This window comes from Moschus berezovskii, chromosome 6 (genome assembly GCF_049115385.1).
Source record: "Moschus berezovskii isolate FMDL1 chromosome 6, NW_MosBer_1.0, whole genome shotgun sequence".
NCBI classification, from domain to species: Eukaryota; Metazoa; Chordata; class Mammalia; order Artiodactyla; family Moschidae; genus Moschus; species Moschus berezovskii.
In genome coordinates, this window is record NC_142465.1 from 98,646,340 (window position 1) to 98,664,413 (window position 18,074).

General features: G+C 39.6%; 1 protein-coding gene across 1 annotated transcript in view; it reads left to right on the top strand.

Annotated features, from left to right (window-relative positions):
- The window catches only part of SLC15A5 (solute carrier family 15 member 5), a 108,809-nt gene that overhangs the window by 60,563 nt on the left and 30,172 nt on the right, over positions 1-18,074 (top strand). The window contains 1 exon segment of the mRNA XM_055395243.2: positions 684-812. Within this exon segment, the coding sequence (XP_055251218.2) occupies positions 684-812 (129 nt within the window).

Sequence of the window (18,074 nt, forward strand, 5' to 3'; positions counted from 1 at the left end):
GGCGGATTCTTTACCAGCTGAGCTACAAGGGAAGCCCAATGTTAACAAGGACCAACAGAAATTTTACCTGCATCAGTAAACTTTCTTTGAGGTATGATCAATACCTATTTGAAGAATACCTATACTTTTACTTTAGAGAGAATTTTCTATGAACTTATGGTTGCTGGGAGGAAGAATGGAGGGAAGGGATAGTTACGGAGTTTGGGATCAATATATACACACTCCTGTATTTAAAATAGATAAACAACAAGGATCTACTGTATAGCACAGGGAACTTGGCCCAATGTTATGTGGCAACCTGGATGGGAGGAGAATTTAGGGGAGAATGGATGCATGTATATGTATGACTATGGGCTTCCCTCAGTTGGTAAAAAATCTGCCTGCAATGCAGAAGACCTGGGTTCAATTTATGGGTCGGGAAGATCCCCTGGAGAAGGAAATGGCAATCCACTCCAGTATTCTTGCCTGGAAAATCCCATGGACAAAGGAGCCTGGCAGGCTACAGTTCACGGGGTTGCAAGAGTCGGACATGACTTAGCAACTAAACTACCATATGTATGGCTGAGTCCCTTTGCTGTTCATCTAAAGCTATCATGACACTGCTAATTAGTTATACTCCAATATAAAATAAAAAGTTTAAAAAAGGAAATAATGTTCTAAATTCTGAACTTTTGTCTTCTCAGTCCCTGTAATATACAGATTTGTTCCAAGTACCATCAGAGGAACCTTTATGAATTGTTTGACACTGATCAGTGGATTTGCTTGTTTCATGGGGGCACTGCTGATGGAGTTGGTCTACCTCATCTCAGAAGGTAAAAATAGTTCCATGGTTTGCTTATATATATATTGATTTGATGACTAGAGAATTGAGAGACAAAACCTTAACAGAGGCTTTGCCAGTGTAGTCTTTTTTTTTAATTGATCCACTTTTGCAATTAAGATAGAATTAAGATAGGAAATAGACTCTTGCTGTATTCATTAATTTCTGGGAATTGTTTTTCTTTTGATAGGAGGAGGTAATTACAGAATGTCACTTCTCACGAGACCCTGTCTGCTGTCTTTCTTTATTGTACTTTAACACAAACTGGTCATTATATTCTTATTAGGTTTTTCAACAGGGCTGTATTCAATAACGGGTCATAGATAACCCTCAGAAAAGGTAAGTCCTGTGTAAATATAGGAGGATGGAGGTATCTGGATGATCCTTTATCCAGAAATATAGTCTGTGCAACCAAAGAGAAATTGTGAGTTGACTTGGAAAAATTTCCCAATAGATATTTTGGTCAATCTGAAAAAGTCACATGCTACATAAAAAGTGCTACTCTAACATTGGTTGGTAGAAAAATCAAACAGGATAATATTAAAGATTAGCTGTCGTGACAAAATGTCTTTGGCTGTATCTTAAATCTATGGACTTTTTCCTTTGTTTTGTTCTTAGATGTTAATACAGTTTAAAATTTATTAAATTTGCTTGTGCTTATTTTATGGAAAATACTGAAAGCTTATTGTTCTCTCCTTTCAAAATTACAATACATTTTAAAAATGTAAACAAATATTCTTATTCTCTACAAATAAATTTAATTTACCTACCTTCCAACTATGGAAAAAATAAATTCTATGAATGAGAAACTCCTTTTAACACTAGGTATCCATTCAGATATGACCTCAATCAAATCCCTTATGATTATACAGTGGAAGTGAGAAATAGATTTAAGGGACTAGATCTGATTGATAGAGTGCCTGATGAACTCTGGACGGAGGTTCGTGACATTGTACAGGAGACAGGGACCAAGACCATCCCCATGGAAAAGAAATGCAGAAGAGCGAAATGGCTGTCTGAGGAGGCCTTACAAATAGCTGTGAAAAGAAGAGAGGCGAAAAGCAAAGGAGAAAAGGAAAGATATAAGCATCTGAATGCAGAGTTCCAAAGAATAGCAAGGAGAGATAAGAAAGTCTTCCTTAGTGATCAATGCAAAGAAATAGAGGAAAACAGCAGAATAGGAAAAACAAGAGACCTCTTCAAGAAAATTAGAGATTCCAAGTGAACATTTCATGCAAAGATGGGCTCGATAAAGGACAGAAATGGTATGGACCTAACAGAAGCAGAAGATATTAAGAAGAGGTGGCAGGAATACACAGAAGAACTGTACAAAAAAGATCTTCACGACCAAGATAGTCACGATAACGTGATCACTGATCTAGAGCCAGACATCTTGGAACGTGAGGTCAAGTGGGCCTTAGAAAGCATCACTACTAGCAAAGCTAGTGGAGGTGATGGAATTCCAGTTGAGCTATTTCAAGTCTTGAAAGATGATGCTGTGAAAGTGCTGCACTCAATATGCCAGCAGATTTGGAAAACTCAGCACTGGCCACAGGACTGGAAGAGGTCAGTCTTCATTCCAATCCCAAAGAAAGGCAATGCCAAAGAATGCTCAAACTACCGCACAATTGCACTCATCTCACACGCTAGTAAAGTCATGCTCAAAATTCTCCAAGCCAGGCTTCAGCAGTATGTAAACCGTGAACTCCCAGATGTTCCAGCAGGTTTTAGAAAAGGCAGAGGCACCAGAGATCAAATTGCCAACATCCGCTGGATCATGGAGAAAGCAAGAGAGTTCCAGAAAAACATCTATTTCTGCTTCATTGACTATGCCAAAGCCTTTGACTGTGTGGATCACAATAAACTGTGGAACATTCTGAAAGAGATGGGGATACCAGACCACCTGACCTGCCTCTTGAGAAACCTGTATGCAGGTCAGGAAGCAACAGTTAGAACTGGACATGGAACAACAGACTGGTTCCAAGTAGGAAAAGGTGTACGTCAAGGTTGTATATTGTCACCTTGCTTATTTAACTTATATGCAGAGTACATCATGAGGAACGCTGGGCTGGAAGAAGCACAAGCTGGAATCAAGATTGCTGGGAGAAATATCAATAACCTCAGATATGCAGATGACACTACCCTTATGGCAGAAAGTGAAGAGGAACTCAAAAGCCTCTTGATGAAAGTGAAAGAGGAGAGTGAAAAGGTTGGCTTGAAGCTCAACATTCAGAAAACAAAGATCATGGCATCTGGTCCCATCACTTCATGGGAAATAGATGGAAAAACAGTGGAAACAGTGTCAGACTTTATTTTTTTTGGGCTCCAAAATCACTGCGGATGCTGATTGCAGCCATGAAATTAAAAGACGCTTGCTCCTTGGAAGGAAAGTTATGACCAACCTTGATAGTATATTAAAAAGCAGAGACATTACTTTGCCAACCAAGGTCCATCTAGTCAAGGCAATGGTTTTTCCCGTGGTCATGTATGGATGTGAGAGTTGGACTGTGAAGAAAGCTGATCGCCGAAGAATCGATGCTTTTGAACTGTGGTGTTGGAGAAGACTCTTGAGAGTCCCTTATACTGCAAGGAGATCCAACCAGTCCATTCTAAAGGAGATCAATCCTGGATGTTCATTGGAGGGACTGATGCTAAAGCTGAAACTGCAATACTTTGGCCACCTCATGCAACGAGTTGACTCACTGGAAAAGACTCTGATGCTGGGAAAGGTTGGGGGCGGGAGGAGAAGGGGACGACGGAGAATGAGATGGCTGGATGGCATCACCAACTCTGTGGACATGAGTTTGAGTGAACTCCGGGAGTTGGTGATGGACAGGGAGGCCTGGCGTGCTGTGATTCATGGGGTCGTGGAGAGTCGGACACGACTGAGCGACTGAACTGAACTGAACTGAACTGATCCATTCAAAAAATATTTATGGAGGATCCGCTCTGTTCTAGGTACCATATTGGCTACTAGAGATATCATGCCAAGAAAAATTAACTTCCAGATTCTCACAAAATTTCCAGGGGTGTAGTGAAGCAATAAAATTGAGTAATAAATGATAGGTATAGTAGAGTTCAAGGAACAAATCTACAGTCTTTGATTGTTAAGATCAAACCCTGTTCTTAGTTAACTGAGAAAGTTACGCCAAAGTATGTAATGAGTGATTACCCTGTGCCAGGCTCTACTTTATTAATACATGGAATTATGTGAGACATGGTTCCTGTTCTTAAGAGCTCACATTCAAACCGTCATAACTAAGTGTGAACAACAGAATTTGTTGACATCTCTGATGATCTGAGTCTTTAAATGTAAACAAAGCCTAGAACACTGGTATTAGGATTTTATAAGATAGCTTGGAAAAATCTTACCAATACCTCTACCTAAACATCTTTTGATAAGCTGGCTATAAATGTGGAGATTCCCCACAGACTCCCCCTCAGAACTGATAATTTGCTAGGAAGCACAATACTTGTGATCACAGCTTTATTATAGCAAAATATATATATACAAATCTGAATGACATAAAGGCAGAGATGCATGAAACAAGGTCTGGGAGGGTTCCAGAAACAAAGTTTGTTTCATCCTCAGAGATGTGGTACCCAGCTGGTACATCAGTGTGTGACAATACACAGAGCACTGTCACCCAGGAGAGCTTAGCTGAGATTCAGTGTGCAGAGTTTTTATTGAGGTAGGGGCTTCCCTGCTGTCTCAGACTGTAAAGAATCTGCCTGCAAGGCAGGAAGACCCAGGTTCAATCCCTGGGTCAGGAAGATCCCCTGGAGAAGGGAATGGCTACCCACTCCAGTATTCTTGCCTAGAGAGTCCCATGGACAGAGGGGCTTGGCAGGCTACAGTCCTTGGGTTCACAAAGAGTCGGACATAACTGAGCGACTAACACTTCTGTCTTATGTGGACAGGATTAACTGAACCATTGGCCATGTAGTTGAACTCAGTCTCCAGCCTCTCTTCTCTCTCCAGATACTGGGCTGATTGATACCCACTCTGTGACTCAAAATCCCAACCCTTTAACCCTATGGTTGGTCTTCCAGGCTTGCCAGCTCCCCTTCTGAGTGATGCCATTAACAAAAACCATCAGGTGGGGCTTAACGAGCCAACCATGAATAACAAAGGCACTCAGTCACTTGGGAAATTCAGAGATTTTAGAGTTTACCTCCCAGGAACCAGGAAGAAAGGCCAATTTCCTTATTACACACAACTGTTCTTGCAAATATACTTTACTGAAAATCTATTTTTGCTGAGAATCTGCATAGTATGGTAGGATCTGTTATATAACATTGCTACTGCTAAGTCACTTCAGTCGTGTCCGACTCTGTGCGACCCCATAGACGGTAGCCCACCAGGCTCCCCCGGCCCTGGGATTCTCCAGGCAAGAACACTGGAGTGGGTTGCCATTTCCTTCTCCAATGCATGAAAGTGAAAAGTGAAAGTGAAGTCGCTCAGTCGTGTCCGACTCTTCGTGACCCCATGGACTGCAGCCTACCAGGCTCCTCCGCCCATGGGATTTTCCAGGCAAGGGTACTGGAGTGGGTTGCCATTGCCTTCTCCGGTTATATAACATTACTGGGTCTATTACCACAATTTTATAAAGCTGACAAAGCAGCTACTCTCTAGTCGCAGTGGGCAGGCTTCTCATTGCAGTGGCTTCTCTCCTTGCAGAGCACGGCTCTAGGGTGCATGGGCTCAGTAGTTGTGGCTCCCTGGCTCTAGAGCTCAGGCTCAGTAGTTGTGGGACATGGGCTTAGGTGCTCTACAGCATGTGAGATCTTCCTGGACCAGGGATGGAACCCACGTTTCCTGCATTGGCAGGCTGATTCTTTACCACTGAGCCACCATGAAAGCCCAAAAGTTTATATAGTTTTGGCAGAGTTTGGTGCCCATTAAAGGAGGTCTACCAAGAACACATAGTGAGGACATCTTAGCATCATGTGATGTGAGGCAGAGGGGAGGAGCAGTCTCTAAACTTATATCGAAAAGAACATCATTTAAATTACTGCTAATTGATTTAATTTACTTCTTTAAAATATTTTTCTATTCATACTAACACTGTGTTACATCAAGTCGTATCCTAATCAGTTAGAATCTTGCAATTGGATGTCACTGTAGAGGTCATCTAATCTAACACTGTACCAAAAACTAGAAGATACACAATCTTCTTCTAGTGCCCAGGAAATGTTCTCTACTTTGAGAAGTAACCCATCTGTTGATAAATATATTTCCCAGAATAAACCTACTTTTTCTGCCCACATAGCAACTCTTCAAAACATTCAATAAATATTTGGAGCAATAATGTACAATGTTAAAAGAGTAGGTTCTATAGTCAAACTCCACGGATTCCTATCAAGGTAGTCTAGCTGTGTGTCCTCAGTTTTCATGTCAATAGCAACAATAAATAACTCTTTATGTTGCTGAGAGGATTAAGTAATTAATATGCATAATAAGTATTCAATAAAGATAGCTATTTTGACCCCCTTCTAATATATAGACAAACCACTCCAATTTTTTTCATAGTACATGATTCCCTGATTTTTCATTATCAAAATCCCTCTATCTTAATGGATAGATAACAATTTGTCAGTATCGTTCTTAAAATATGGTTTTCAGACTCAATCGCAAGGCTCAAAATGGGTACATCCAAGATAGATATGTTACTTTTATCAACCTTCTCAATCTCTCTCTCTGTTGGCATTTTTAATAGAATGCCAACAGAGATTGTAGTTACTTTTTCAGTAGTTGCATCACACCTATGTTCAATTAAAACCTGAGGTTTCTTTTTTTATTTTTAGCAGTTTCTCTCAGTTCAGTTCCAATCATCTTATCACAATTTCTTTGTCTAATTAAAGGCAGGATTTTATCTCTTATCCTTAATAAATGTCAGCCCATCATTCTAAATAACAGACAGTTTAAAAACTTGATTCTGTCATCTGGTGAATAACTGATCTTTACTTCTTTACCAGCTTTGTGTCACTGGCAAATTTAGTAAGCAAGTTCCACACTTCTTTCAGACAATTGATAAAAAACTGTTGAATTGGACAGGACCAAAAGCAGGACCTTGTGAAAAATTCCTAGAGACCTCATTGTAAGTTAATAGTAATCACTGGAGAAGAGTCTGGGCTTCCCTGGTGGCTCAGAGGTTAAAGCGTCTGCCTCCAATGCGGGAGACCGGGGTTCGATCCCTGGATCGGGAAGATCCCCTGGAGAAGGAAACGGTAACCCACTCCAGTATTCTTGCCTGGAGAATCCCATGGACGGAGAAGCCTGGTAGGCTACAGTCCACGGGGTGGCAAAGAGTCGGACACGACTGAGCGACGGAACGGAACGGAGAAGAGTATGATGCTGGGAGGGATTGGGGGCGGGAGGAGACGGGGACGACAGAGAATGAGATGGCTGGATGGCATCACCGACTCGATGGACATGAGTTTGAGTGTACTCCGGGAGTTGGTGATGGACAGGGAGGCCTGGCGTGCTGTGATTCATGGGGTCGCGGAGAGTCGGACACGACTGAGCGACTGAACTGAACTGAACTGAATCCTCCCCTTTTGGATATAATCAGCTGCCTCTTCACCTAGTTACTGTCATTGAGCCTACACGCTTCTCCATCAATCCCAGAATGACATCACAGGAGGCTTTTGTCACATGGTTTTTTCTGGGAGCAGATATATCTGAGTTTGTGACAGTCACTTTAGCCATCAGATTAGCATTCATTAAGAAAGGCAATGAAGTTCATTTAGATGATTTGATTTTAGTGACCCTAAACTGGCTTATGGTGACTAATTAGGGCCCCCTGAAAGAGAGTGATCCTTAGACTATCTGCATAATTTCAGGTAGGACACCATCTCATTAAGAATGTTTAAAAAAGGAAATGCTGTACTTCACTGTTCTCAGAGATGATGAGAAGATAAAGTTAAATAACGTATTTGAGCATTTTAATGTTAGAGATTATTTTAAACATAGAATAAAGCCATAGTGGCCCATTCAGTTAGAAATAAGATCAGTCTGTTTAATCAAACAAGCAGACCAATTTCTTTGACAGAACTGAGCATCATGAAAAAGAACTCTATAGCTCTATGTTTAAGCATCCCACAAGGCTCCACATTCCATTTAGCATATAGGATATTTTAAATCTTTAAGGATTCATGTCAGCAGAGCATGTGTGTATGTGAGTGTGTGTGTGTGAGTGTTAGCGTATGATTGGAAAAGATGATCAGTTATCACAGTCTCCAAGCTGCATTAGTCATTTTTAGCACCAAGATGGAGAATGGTGTGAATGCGGTAAATTCAAAAGATTTCTCAAAACTTGACGGTGCAGACAGATAGCTGTTAGAGTGACATTTTCAGTACAAGTGAGAAAACTGATGCTTCTGGGATCTCTAACTCTAAGTGCCTTAAAGGAGAAGATACAAGACTAAACCCATCCTCCTACACTAATCATTTCAGGAATAGTTTATCTAAAAGTAGCAATGCTAATAAAAAGGGAGTGAAGAAGTCAGTCAAACTGCTTATTTCGACTCTGTGCCATTAGCAACCAGATCAATTTTCTCACATGCGTGAGCACAAGCTTACCTTCTGACAAAAATAACAAAATGGGAATTCAGTGAAAAGTGACATCTTAGTTACGGACGTGGAGGTGATTGAAAGATCCAAAGCAGAATGTCTCAGAGAAAAAAAGGATAATTGGGCAGAATCAAGAGGTCAAGTCATACATCTTCCTGTCCCTGTTAGTTCTTCCTCTTCAGAGTGCAGCGAAGGGGCAGAGAACGTAGCAGTTTAACGCCCATCAAGAGCCATTTTAAAATAAAACTGTGATCTTTTAAAATTCTCATTTAAATATCTCTGATGATTGAGACCGCTGACAGCCTTGTCGGCATGAATCACTGAGTTGTTCTTGAAATGGGCATTTGCAGTTGCAGTAAACTTGAAAGAAGAAAATATTTATGCATCTGGAAAGCTATTCAGCTGGATTTCACAGGTCCATGCCTATTTTCTTAGAGCTGGGTTTCTTCAAACTCAGGTCAGGCCTAAGGTTCAACGTCATATGGGTTTTGAAATGACAGACCCAGAGGGGAAAAGTGGCTCGCTTCCCAGTAATTCACCTGTGTTGTTATTCAGTCGCTAAGTCATGTCCAACGCTTGCCTGCCAGGCTCCTCTGTCCCTGGGATTTTCTAGGTAAGAATACTGGAGTGGGCTGTCATTTCCTTCTCAGGGGATCTTCCTGACCCAGGGATCAAACCTGTGCCCCTTGAATCTCCTACATTGGCAGGTGGATTCTTTACCACTAGAGCCACCTGGGAAGCCAGGCCATATTCTACATTTTATTGTCGAGTAGTTTAGTGCCACCATTCCCACGGATAATATGGCAGCCCCCCAGCGCTCCACAGGCAAACCCTGCTCTTCTTCCTCAGTCAGAATCAGGAGCAGAGACCCCCTCATCCAGTGGGATTATATGACCCAGAAAAAATTTATTCTATATCCTCAACGTTTGGCTCCACAGAGACCCTTGGAGTTGCCCGGAGACCTTAAGTTTTCACAACAGTATCAGGTCAAAGCTCAAAGTACTTTTCCAACATGGACAGCAAGTATCCAGTGCTGTTGGCTCATGAGAGGTAGAAAGGGCAGAAGTTGGAGTCAGAGCACTTGAGTTCAAACTCAACTCCGCCCTTAATAAACTGTGAAGTTTTTAGCTCTAGGGGTTCGGAACAGGTCTTCCCAAGATGAGTTCCTTTGGCATGTGGATTATTTTGAGTGAAAGGCAGTGGGGACCCTACTGCCTCTCCCTTAGCTTCCTAGAAATAATTTAAATTGGAAAGTTTTCCCCAGAAAAAAATGAGTTTTCATCAGAGATACATTTTATCTAAGATGGCAGGGCAAACATCTAATTACCAAAGGTCTATATATCTAGGCCTATGTGCTCAGTTGGTCAATTGTGTCAACTTTTTGCAATCCTCTAGAGTTCTTGCCTGGAGAATCCCAGGGATGGCAGAGCCTGGTGGGCTGCCGTCTATGGGGTCGCATAGAGTCGGACACTACTGAAGCGACATAGCAGCAGCAGACATCAGCCCTGGAGAAGGCAATGGCAACCCACTCCAGTACTCTTGCCTGGAAAATCCCATGGATGGAGGAGCCTGGTAGGCTGCAGTTTGTGTGGTCGCTAAGAGTCTAGCAGGACTGAGGGACTTCACTTTCACTTTTCACTTTCATGCATTGGAGAAGGAAATGGCAACCCACTCCAGTATTCTTGCCTGGAGAATACCAGGGACAGAGGAGCCTAGTGGGCTGCCATCTATGGGGTCGCACAGAGTCGGACACGACTGCAGCGACTTAGTAGCAGCAGCAGCAGACTTCAGCCCACCAGACTTCTCTGTCAATGGGATTCTCCAGGCAAAAATACTGGCATGGGTAGCCATTCCCTTCTCCAGGGGATCTTCCTGACCCAGGGATCGAACCCACATCTCTTGCATTGGTGGATTCTTTACCACTGAACCACCAGAGAAGCAAGCATATACCAAAGCCTAGAAGTAAGGAGTCACCTGGTGCATCAGAGGAACTCAGAGAAGATCAGTAGCCTGAAAATATTCAGGGAGAATCACGTGAAGTCAGGTCAAGAAAGTAGGAGTAAAATCATGCAGAAACTTTGGCTTACAGATATTTTTTTTTAAGTTGTATGCAATATATATGGAATCTAGAAAAATGGTATTGATGAACCTATTTACAGGGCAGGAACAGAGACACAGACATAGAAAATGGTCTTGTGAACACAGTGGGGGAAGGATAGGGTGGGACGAATTGAGAGTGTAGCATTGACATATATACACTACCATGTGTAAAACAGATAGTGGGAAGCTGATGTATAGCACAGAGAGCTCAGCTCAGTGCTCTGTGATGACCTACAGGGATGGGATGGGGGTGGGTGCGAGGGAGGCTTAAGAGGGAGGGCATCTATGTATACTAATGGCTGATTCATGTTGTTGTACAGCAGGAACCAACACAACATTTTAAAACAGTTTCCCTCTAATTTTAAAAAAATCTATATGCAATAAGAATTTATAAAGGCATTAAGCAAGTCACATCTATTTGTGTTTTAAGATCACTTCGGATGCAGTGTAATTTGAAAAGGAAAGAAGAATGACTTGGGAGAAGCAGGATGGGTTCAAATGAAGTAAAACTCAGGCAAGTCTAGTAATGATGAACTAGTGACAAAATAGGCAGATGGAGAGAAATGGATGAATATAAGCTTGATTTTAGAGGTAGGGTGAATAGTATTTAGTGATGGTTTTGAGTTAGGAGGTGGTAGCATGCAGGAGACAGAAGTGGGGTCAAGGAAGTATTCCAGATTCTGCCAAAAGATAAGTGGGTGGGCAAAGATTCTATTGACCAAATGGAGAACATTAGAAGACAGGTTGAAAACCTTATCACCTGTTCATTTTTAACGCATTTAAGTTTGACTTATCTATGAGACATCCAAAGGGAAATACCTGGAGCTCAGAAAAAGGTTCTGGGTTAGATATATAAATATGACAATCTGTGGCACAAAAATAGCATTTGAACCCATGATAGTAAACAAAATTATCTAGTGTGAGTATTAAGAATGAGAAGAAAAGGAGAGAAGGACCTAGGCCTGAAAAGCCTCAATATTAGAGATTGGGTGGCGGAGAAATGGCCGGCTAGAGAAGGAAGAGGACAGCCAGGGAGGTAGCGGGAAAATATACGCATTCATGCATGTGTGTGTATGTGTGTGCATGTGTGTGTGCATGGTGTGTGTTCACTGAAAATAGGAAATGGTAAATTGTGTTAAATGCTACTGTGAGGTCTGAAAACTATCACCACAGTGATAATCGGCATACTCCAATACAAAATAAAATGTTTAACATAAAACAAGAATCAGTAAGAAATTAAAAAGAAAATTCTAAAGATGCTATGAAGGTGAAATAGTTCAAACAAGTAATGCAAGGAATGGTTAAAAAAAAAAAGAAGAAGAAACAGAAAGTATAAAACTCAGAAAATTCATCAATCTTTTAGTTTCAGAAATGCTGCTCAATGATGAAGCAAATGAAGTCAGATATTAAATATCTGTATAGAGCACATTTCTACTATTTAACAGCAGCAAAATAGTCATTAACATCATTTGATAATGAATGGTCCTTTCCCTTATATTCCATAAAAACAATATATGTTTATGTACAAAAAAATGCTACTGTGAGATCAAATAATAGAATGTAGAATGGAAAGTATCCTTAGATTTGCAACATTATGATCCCTGATAACTGTAGCAAGAGTCATTTCAGCAGTGAAAAGGGAAAGAAAACCTGATTGGAGCAGGGTCAAAAATATCTACTAAGTGAGGGAATAAAGGCATCGCATTTAAAACAACTCTTTTGAAGAACCTTCTCTGAAGATTTAAAAAATAAAGTGGTGGCTGGAGGAAGCTGTGGGTAGATTTGCCAACTTTAGCAGATAAAAATACAAGACACCCAGTTACATCTGAATTTCAGGTAAACTAAATTTTTTTTAGAATAAAAAATATTATGTGCAATATTATGGATGTACTTTGCATAAATTATACTTTACAAAGTTACCAGTGCAACATTCAGGACATGTGCCTTCTAAAAAAATATTTCAAAGTTGTTCTCAAAATCAGATTTAACTGTGGGTCCTGTGTTTTATCTGGAAAACTGAGATGTGAGTTCAAGATACTTTTTTTTTTAATCTTGAAAGAGACTTGAGCATGTTTAACTGATGAAAATAGCTGGTACAATTGGAGAAGTTTAAAATGCAAGAGAATGGGGGAGAATGGATACACGTATGCGTGTGGCTGAGTCACTTTGCTGTGCACCTGAAATTATCAGAACGTTATCAATGGGCTATACTCCAGTAAAAAAATAAAAAGTTTTTTTAAAAAAGAAATATATGTAAGCAAAAAAAAAAAAAGAAGATGCATGAAAGAAAAGGGAGATTGACTTCTTATCAGAGGGTGGATATTTCTTTCCTCTACTGAAACAGAAGAAAGGAGAGTGGGTGTGCAGGTGCAAGCAGATGTATAGTTCTCGTATTAGAAATATACTGGAGTCTTCCTTTCAAGGGTCCCAACTTTCTTCATAAAGTAGGCAGCAAACCATTCATGAGAGCAAAAAGGAATAAATTAGGATGAGAATGTTAAGAATAAAAAGAACGGGAGATAGGAGAATGTTATTTCTAGAGCTAGAAAAGATGATTTAGAAGAGAAGTGTTGGACTTCCCTGCTGGTCCAGTGGTTAAGAATCTGCCCGCCAATGCAGGGGACACAGGTTCAGTCCCTCGTCTGGACAGATTCCACATGCCGCATGGCATCCAAGTCCATGTACCACGATTACTGAGCCCATGTGCCTAGAACCTGTGCGGTAGTGTTGAAGGCGTGGTTGACACTGGTGATCGTGAAGGGTGATTTCAAATCACCTGAAGCATGATTCTACCTATAATATTCAGGTGCTCAAGGCAGTCATGAAACTGTTCAGTAGATTTTAAATTGGTCTAAAGACCACAAGACACAGGGAGAAAGGCACAAACTCTATTTATGACTTTAAGCACTTCGGGGGTAAATCTTAAATATGCAAAAGTGAGAAAAGCTTTCTTCTCAAATTCTGAAATTAATGTCTGCACCATTAGCTAATTGAAGCTGCAAATGAGTGAACAGACTGTACAAGCAGGCAGATTTGGGACAAAAATCAGTTCCTGCTATAGCCATGATGTTATTTAAATTCAATATTTCATTCTTTGAAATAGCTCCACTTAGAGATGGATTTATTAAATCAGTCCACAAAAACATATTAGGTTCCTACTATGTGCAAGTACTGGCTAGATACTGAATTAGTAATACCAAGGCTGATGTTTAATTAACAAGAAGAATCTTATAGAAATATTTGACACTCAAATTAATATCAGATATATTCATTTGACTAATGCTATTACAATTACAGTTCATAGCTAATGGCATTATCGGGCTATTATCACAAAGCATTACCTCTCTTCTAAAACTCATTTCCATGATAATTCATTGAAATCATCATGAGAACACACTATCTTGATGGGTTTTTACCTCCCAATGCTCTTCAAAAGAATGAACTCACCCTTCTAAGAAAGCTTGTTATCCCAAATAGTACCCAGGCCCGTTCTCCTGCAGTTCAAGTGAACAATGCATAGAGATTTCTCTACAGTTTTGAAAGACACTGTGTCTCTTCCTGGAAACAGCAAGCTGATTTCATTTTTATCCACAATTCCCAAGAAGTAGAAATGCAAATTTAAGTCTCCATGCAGACATTGTTATGAGAAAAAAGTATTGAGCATGTATAGATTCAGGATCCAAGCTCCAACCACCCCTTCATTCAACAAATGCTTATTCTATCTCCTTTACATGACTTTAGGCAAACAGTTCAGCCTCTCTGTGCCTCTGTTTCCTTGTCTGTAAACTGAGGGTAATAATGATTTGAGTAGTTATTAGATAAATATGAAAAAAGTGGTAGAAAAGCCAAAGTTAGAATATAGTTGTTAGGTATTATTTCCTTCAGGTATCATGAAAATTAATGTGTTTTAAAAATTAACTCAGGTAGGAGAGCTATGAATCTCAAATGAAGCATTTAAATCAGGTTACTGAAAGGAGGAAGGAAAGAAATTAACATTTATTAAGTGTCAGTTATATGCAGACCTTGCTACATGCATTTCACAAGGATATTATTTCATTAAATCTTCACAACAATTCTTTGGGGGTAGGTATTTGTAGCCTCATCACGGATAAGAAGGAAATGAGCTCAGAAAGCTGTACAAGTTGCCCAAATCCTATAGTGGTGGATTCCTGATTGGAAAGCTCTTTTTACTGCATAGGGTTTATTTCTCGAGATGCAGAAGCACATACACCCTGGAGAATGATGGTTACATCTTTTTAATTGCCTACTTCTTGGCTCCAAAGCCAAAAGCACACAGTGAAGTGATAGATGTGCCTAAAATAAAGTAAGGTGTAAAACCCATTTCAGTTTTGCCTCAACCATGTTGGATGTTTGCTAAACCATTCCCATTATAAAATAACCTTTAAAAAAATCTAACAAAGTTTGAAAGAAATAATTGCTCCCTGTGCCCAACTGAAGTCCTTGAAAAATTCCAAAAGGCACATTTTAAGGTTTTTGACTTTTCAGTTCAGTTCAGTTCAGTTCAGTCGTTCAGTCGTGTCTGACTCTTTGCGACCCCATGAATCGCAGCACGCCAGGCCTCCCTGTCCATCACCAACTCCCAGAGTCCACCCAAACCCATGTTCATTGAGTCAGTGATGCCATCCAGCCACCTCATCCTCTGTCGTCCCCTTCTCCTCCTGCCCTCAATCTTTCCCAGAATCAGAGTCTTTTCAAATGAGTCAGCTCTTCGCATCAGGTGGCCAAAGTATTGGAGTTTCAGCTTCAACATCAGTCCCTCCAGTGAACACCCAGGACTGATCTCCTGATCTTTTGACTTTTAGATAAAGACAAAAATAAACAAATAGGACCTAATCAAATTTACAAGCTTTTGCACACCCAGAGGAAACCCTAAACAAAATGAAAATACAACCTACAGAATGGGAGAAAATATTTGCAAATGATATGATTGACAAGGGCTTAATTTCCAAAATATATAAACAGCTCATACAACTCAACAACAACAAAATAAACAACCCTATCCAAAATTGGGCAGGAGATCTAAATAGACATTTCTCCAAAGAAGATATACAGATGGCCAATAGTTACTTGAAAAGATGCTCAACACTGCTAATTGTTAGACGCAAATCAAAACTACAATGAAGTACCACCTCACACCAGTCAGAATGGCCATCATTAAAAAGTCCACAAAAGATAAAAGCTGGAGGCAGGGTAGAGAAAAGGGAACCCGCCTGCACTGTTGATGGGAATGTTAGTAGGTGCAACCACTATGGAAAACAGTGTGGAGGTTCCTCAGAAAACTAAAAATAAAATTACCACATGATCCAGCGATCCTACTCCTGGATACATACCCAGACAAAACTGTAATTCAAAAAGATGGATGTGCCCCTATGTTCATAGCAGTGCTATTCACAATAGCCAAGCCATGAAAACAACCTACATGTTCATTGACAGATTAATGGATAAAGAAGATGTGGTGTATATATATATATATATATAATGAAATATTGTGTGTGTGAGTCACTCAGTCATGTCTGACTCTTTGTGACCACATGGACTGTGGCCCACCAGGTTCCTCTGTCCATGGAATTCTCCAGGCAAGAATACTGGAGTGGGTTCCCTTGCCATTCCCTTCTCGAGGCGATCTTCCTGACCCAGGTATCGAACCCAGGTCTCCTGCGTTGCAGGTGGATTCTTACCATCTGAGGCACCAGGGAAGCTGGCAATAATTACTGAACATCTGTGTGTTAGAATGAAATATTACTTAGTCATAAAAATGAACAAAATAATGCCATTTGGAACAACATGGATGTAAATACGGATTATCATACTAAGTGAAGTAAGTCAGAAAGAAAGATAAATACTATATAATATCTCTTATGTGGAATCTGAAATATGACCCAAATGAAACTATGAAACAGAAACAAAATCACAGACATAGAGAACAGACTTCTGGTTGCCAAGGAGGAGAGGGGTTAGGGGAGGGATGGAGTGGGAGATTGGGGTTAGCAGATGCAAGCTTTTGTATGTGGAATGGGTAAGCAGCAAGTCCTGTTGTATGGCACAGAGAACTATGTTCAACATACTATGATAAATCATAATGAAAAAAAATATTTTAAAAACAGTGTATATTTATACGTACAACTGAATCACTTTGCTGTACATCGGTAATTAACACAACATTGTAAATCAACTATACTTCAATAAAAAATTTTTAATATTTTCACAACTCCATAATATTCAGAATAAAATGTTAGTAAAAAGAGAAAATACTACCTCTTCCTCCAAAAAGAGATAGTTGAAATCTGCCTTGAACCAAAAACAATACGCTTGTCATAATTGAAATATGCCTGGAATCAAAAACAATATGCTTGTCATTATATGTACATATATGTTATATATAGTGTGTGTTGTACTGCAGAAACCAACACAAGATTGTAAAGCTATTTTCCACCAATTAAAAAATAAATAAAATTTTAAAAACACCCAATATGCTTTAGCACTTAAAATAACATCATGTATACCTGAGGCATTGGGTAAATCTAGGATTTCAATACAGAATATAGTGAAATGTCACTGAGGGGTTCAGACTTGACTGGTTATTGTCACTTGGGGTATTATAATTTCCAAAATAAAATCTTAGGACAGGTTCATAAATAGCAGATAACTTGCAACTTACAATATCAAGGCTGTCATCCAGACTTTCACTGCTGAAAAGAGTTGATTATAGTGGAAAACCAACCAATTTTTATCTTTTATAATAAATCAGAAATTATTTTTAGAAGTAAAATATCCTCAAAAGTCTGTTTGATGAAGTGGTTTAAAAATATTTTTCTCCCATAAAGGTGCCCATATATGTTTTAAAATATTATTATTCTGCCATATATGATGAAATAAATTCAAAGTATAAAGGAAAGGAGAAAAAGTTGTGGCCCATGGGCTCAGTAGCTGCGGTTCCCATGCTCTAGAGCACAGGCTCAATAGTTGTGGGACACAGGCTTAATTACTCCACAGCATGTAGGATCTTCCTGGATCAGGGATCAAACCCATTTCTCTTGAATTGACAGGCAAATTCTTTACCATTGAGCCACCAGAGAAGCCCTGTGGGTATTTATTTTAAACAAAACTAGTGCCTGAATTAATCCTGCTGAAAGCTCAATAAACAAATTTGTATCCAGTACCTACCTTTTGTTCTTTCCTTAAAAATATCGAGAGATAGTCACATGTTATTCGAAATTCTTCTCTGAAAGAAAAAAGGAAAGCTTACTTTTAACAATTACTTGATGTTTTATTGCGTGGATGGGGATATATATTGATTTAATTTTAATATATATCATATACATGTATAATATATATTAATTTGCGTTTTCCTTCTTAAGGAATGTTTAGATTTTTCCCATTTTCTAATGCTATAAATATTACTAAGGTGTGCATATTTTATAAATTTTAACGTACATCAGTTAAGGATTGTCCCCTTAGAATAGAATCTTGGAAATGTGATTGCTCTTTCAATGAAGTTAAATATTTTAAAGGCTCTTGAGAAGTAAAGCCAAATTGTTTTCTAAAAGGCTAATCAAT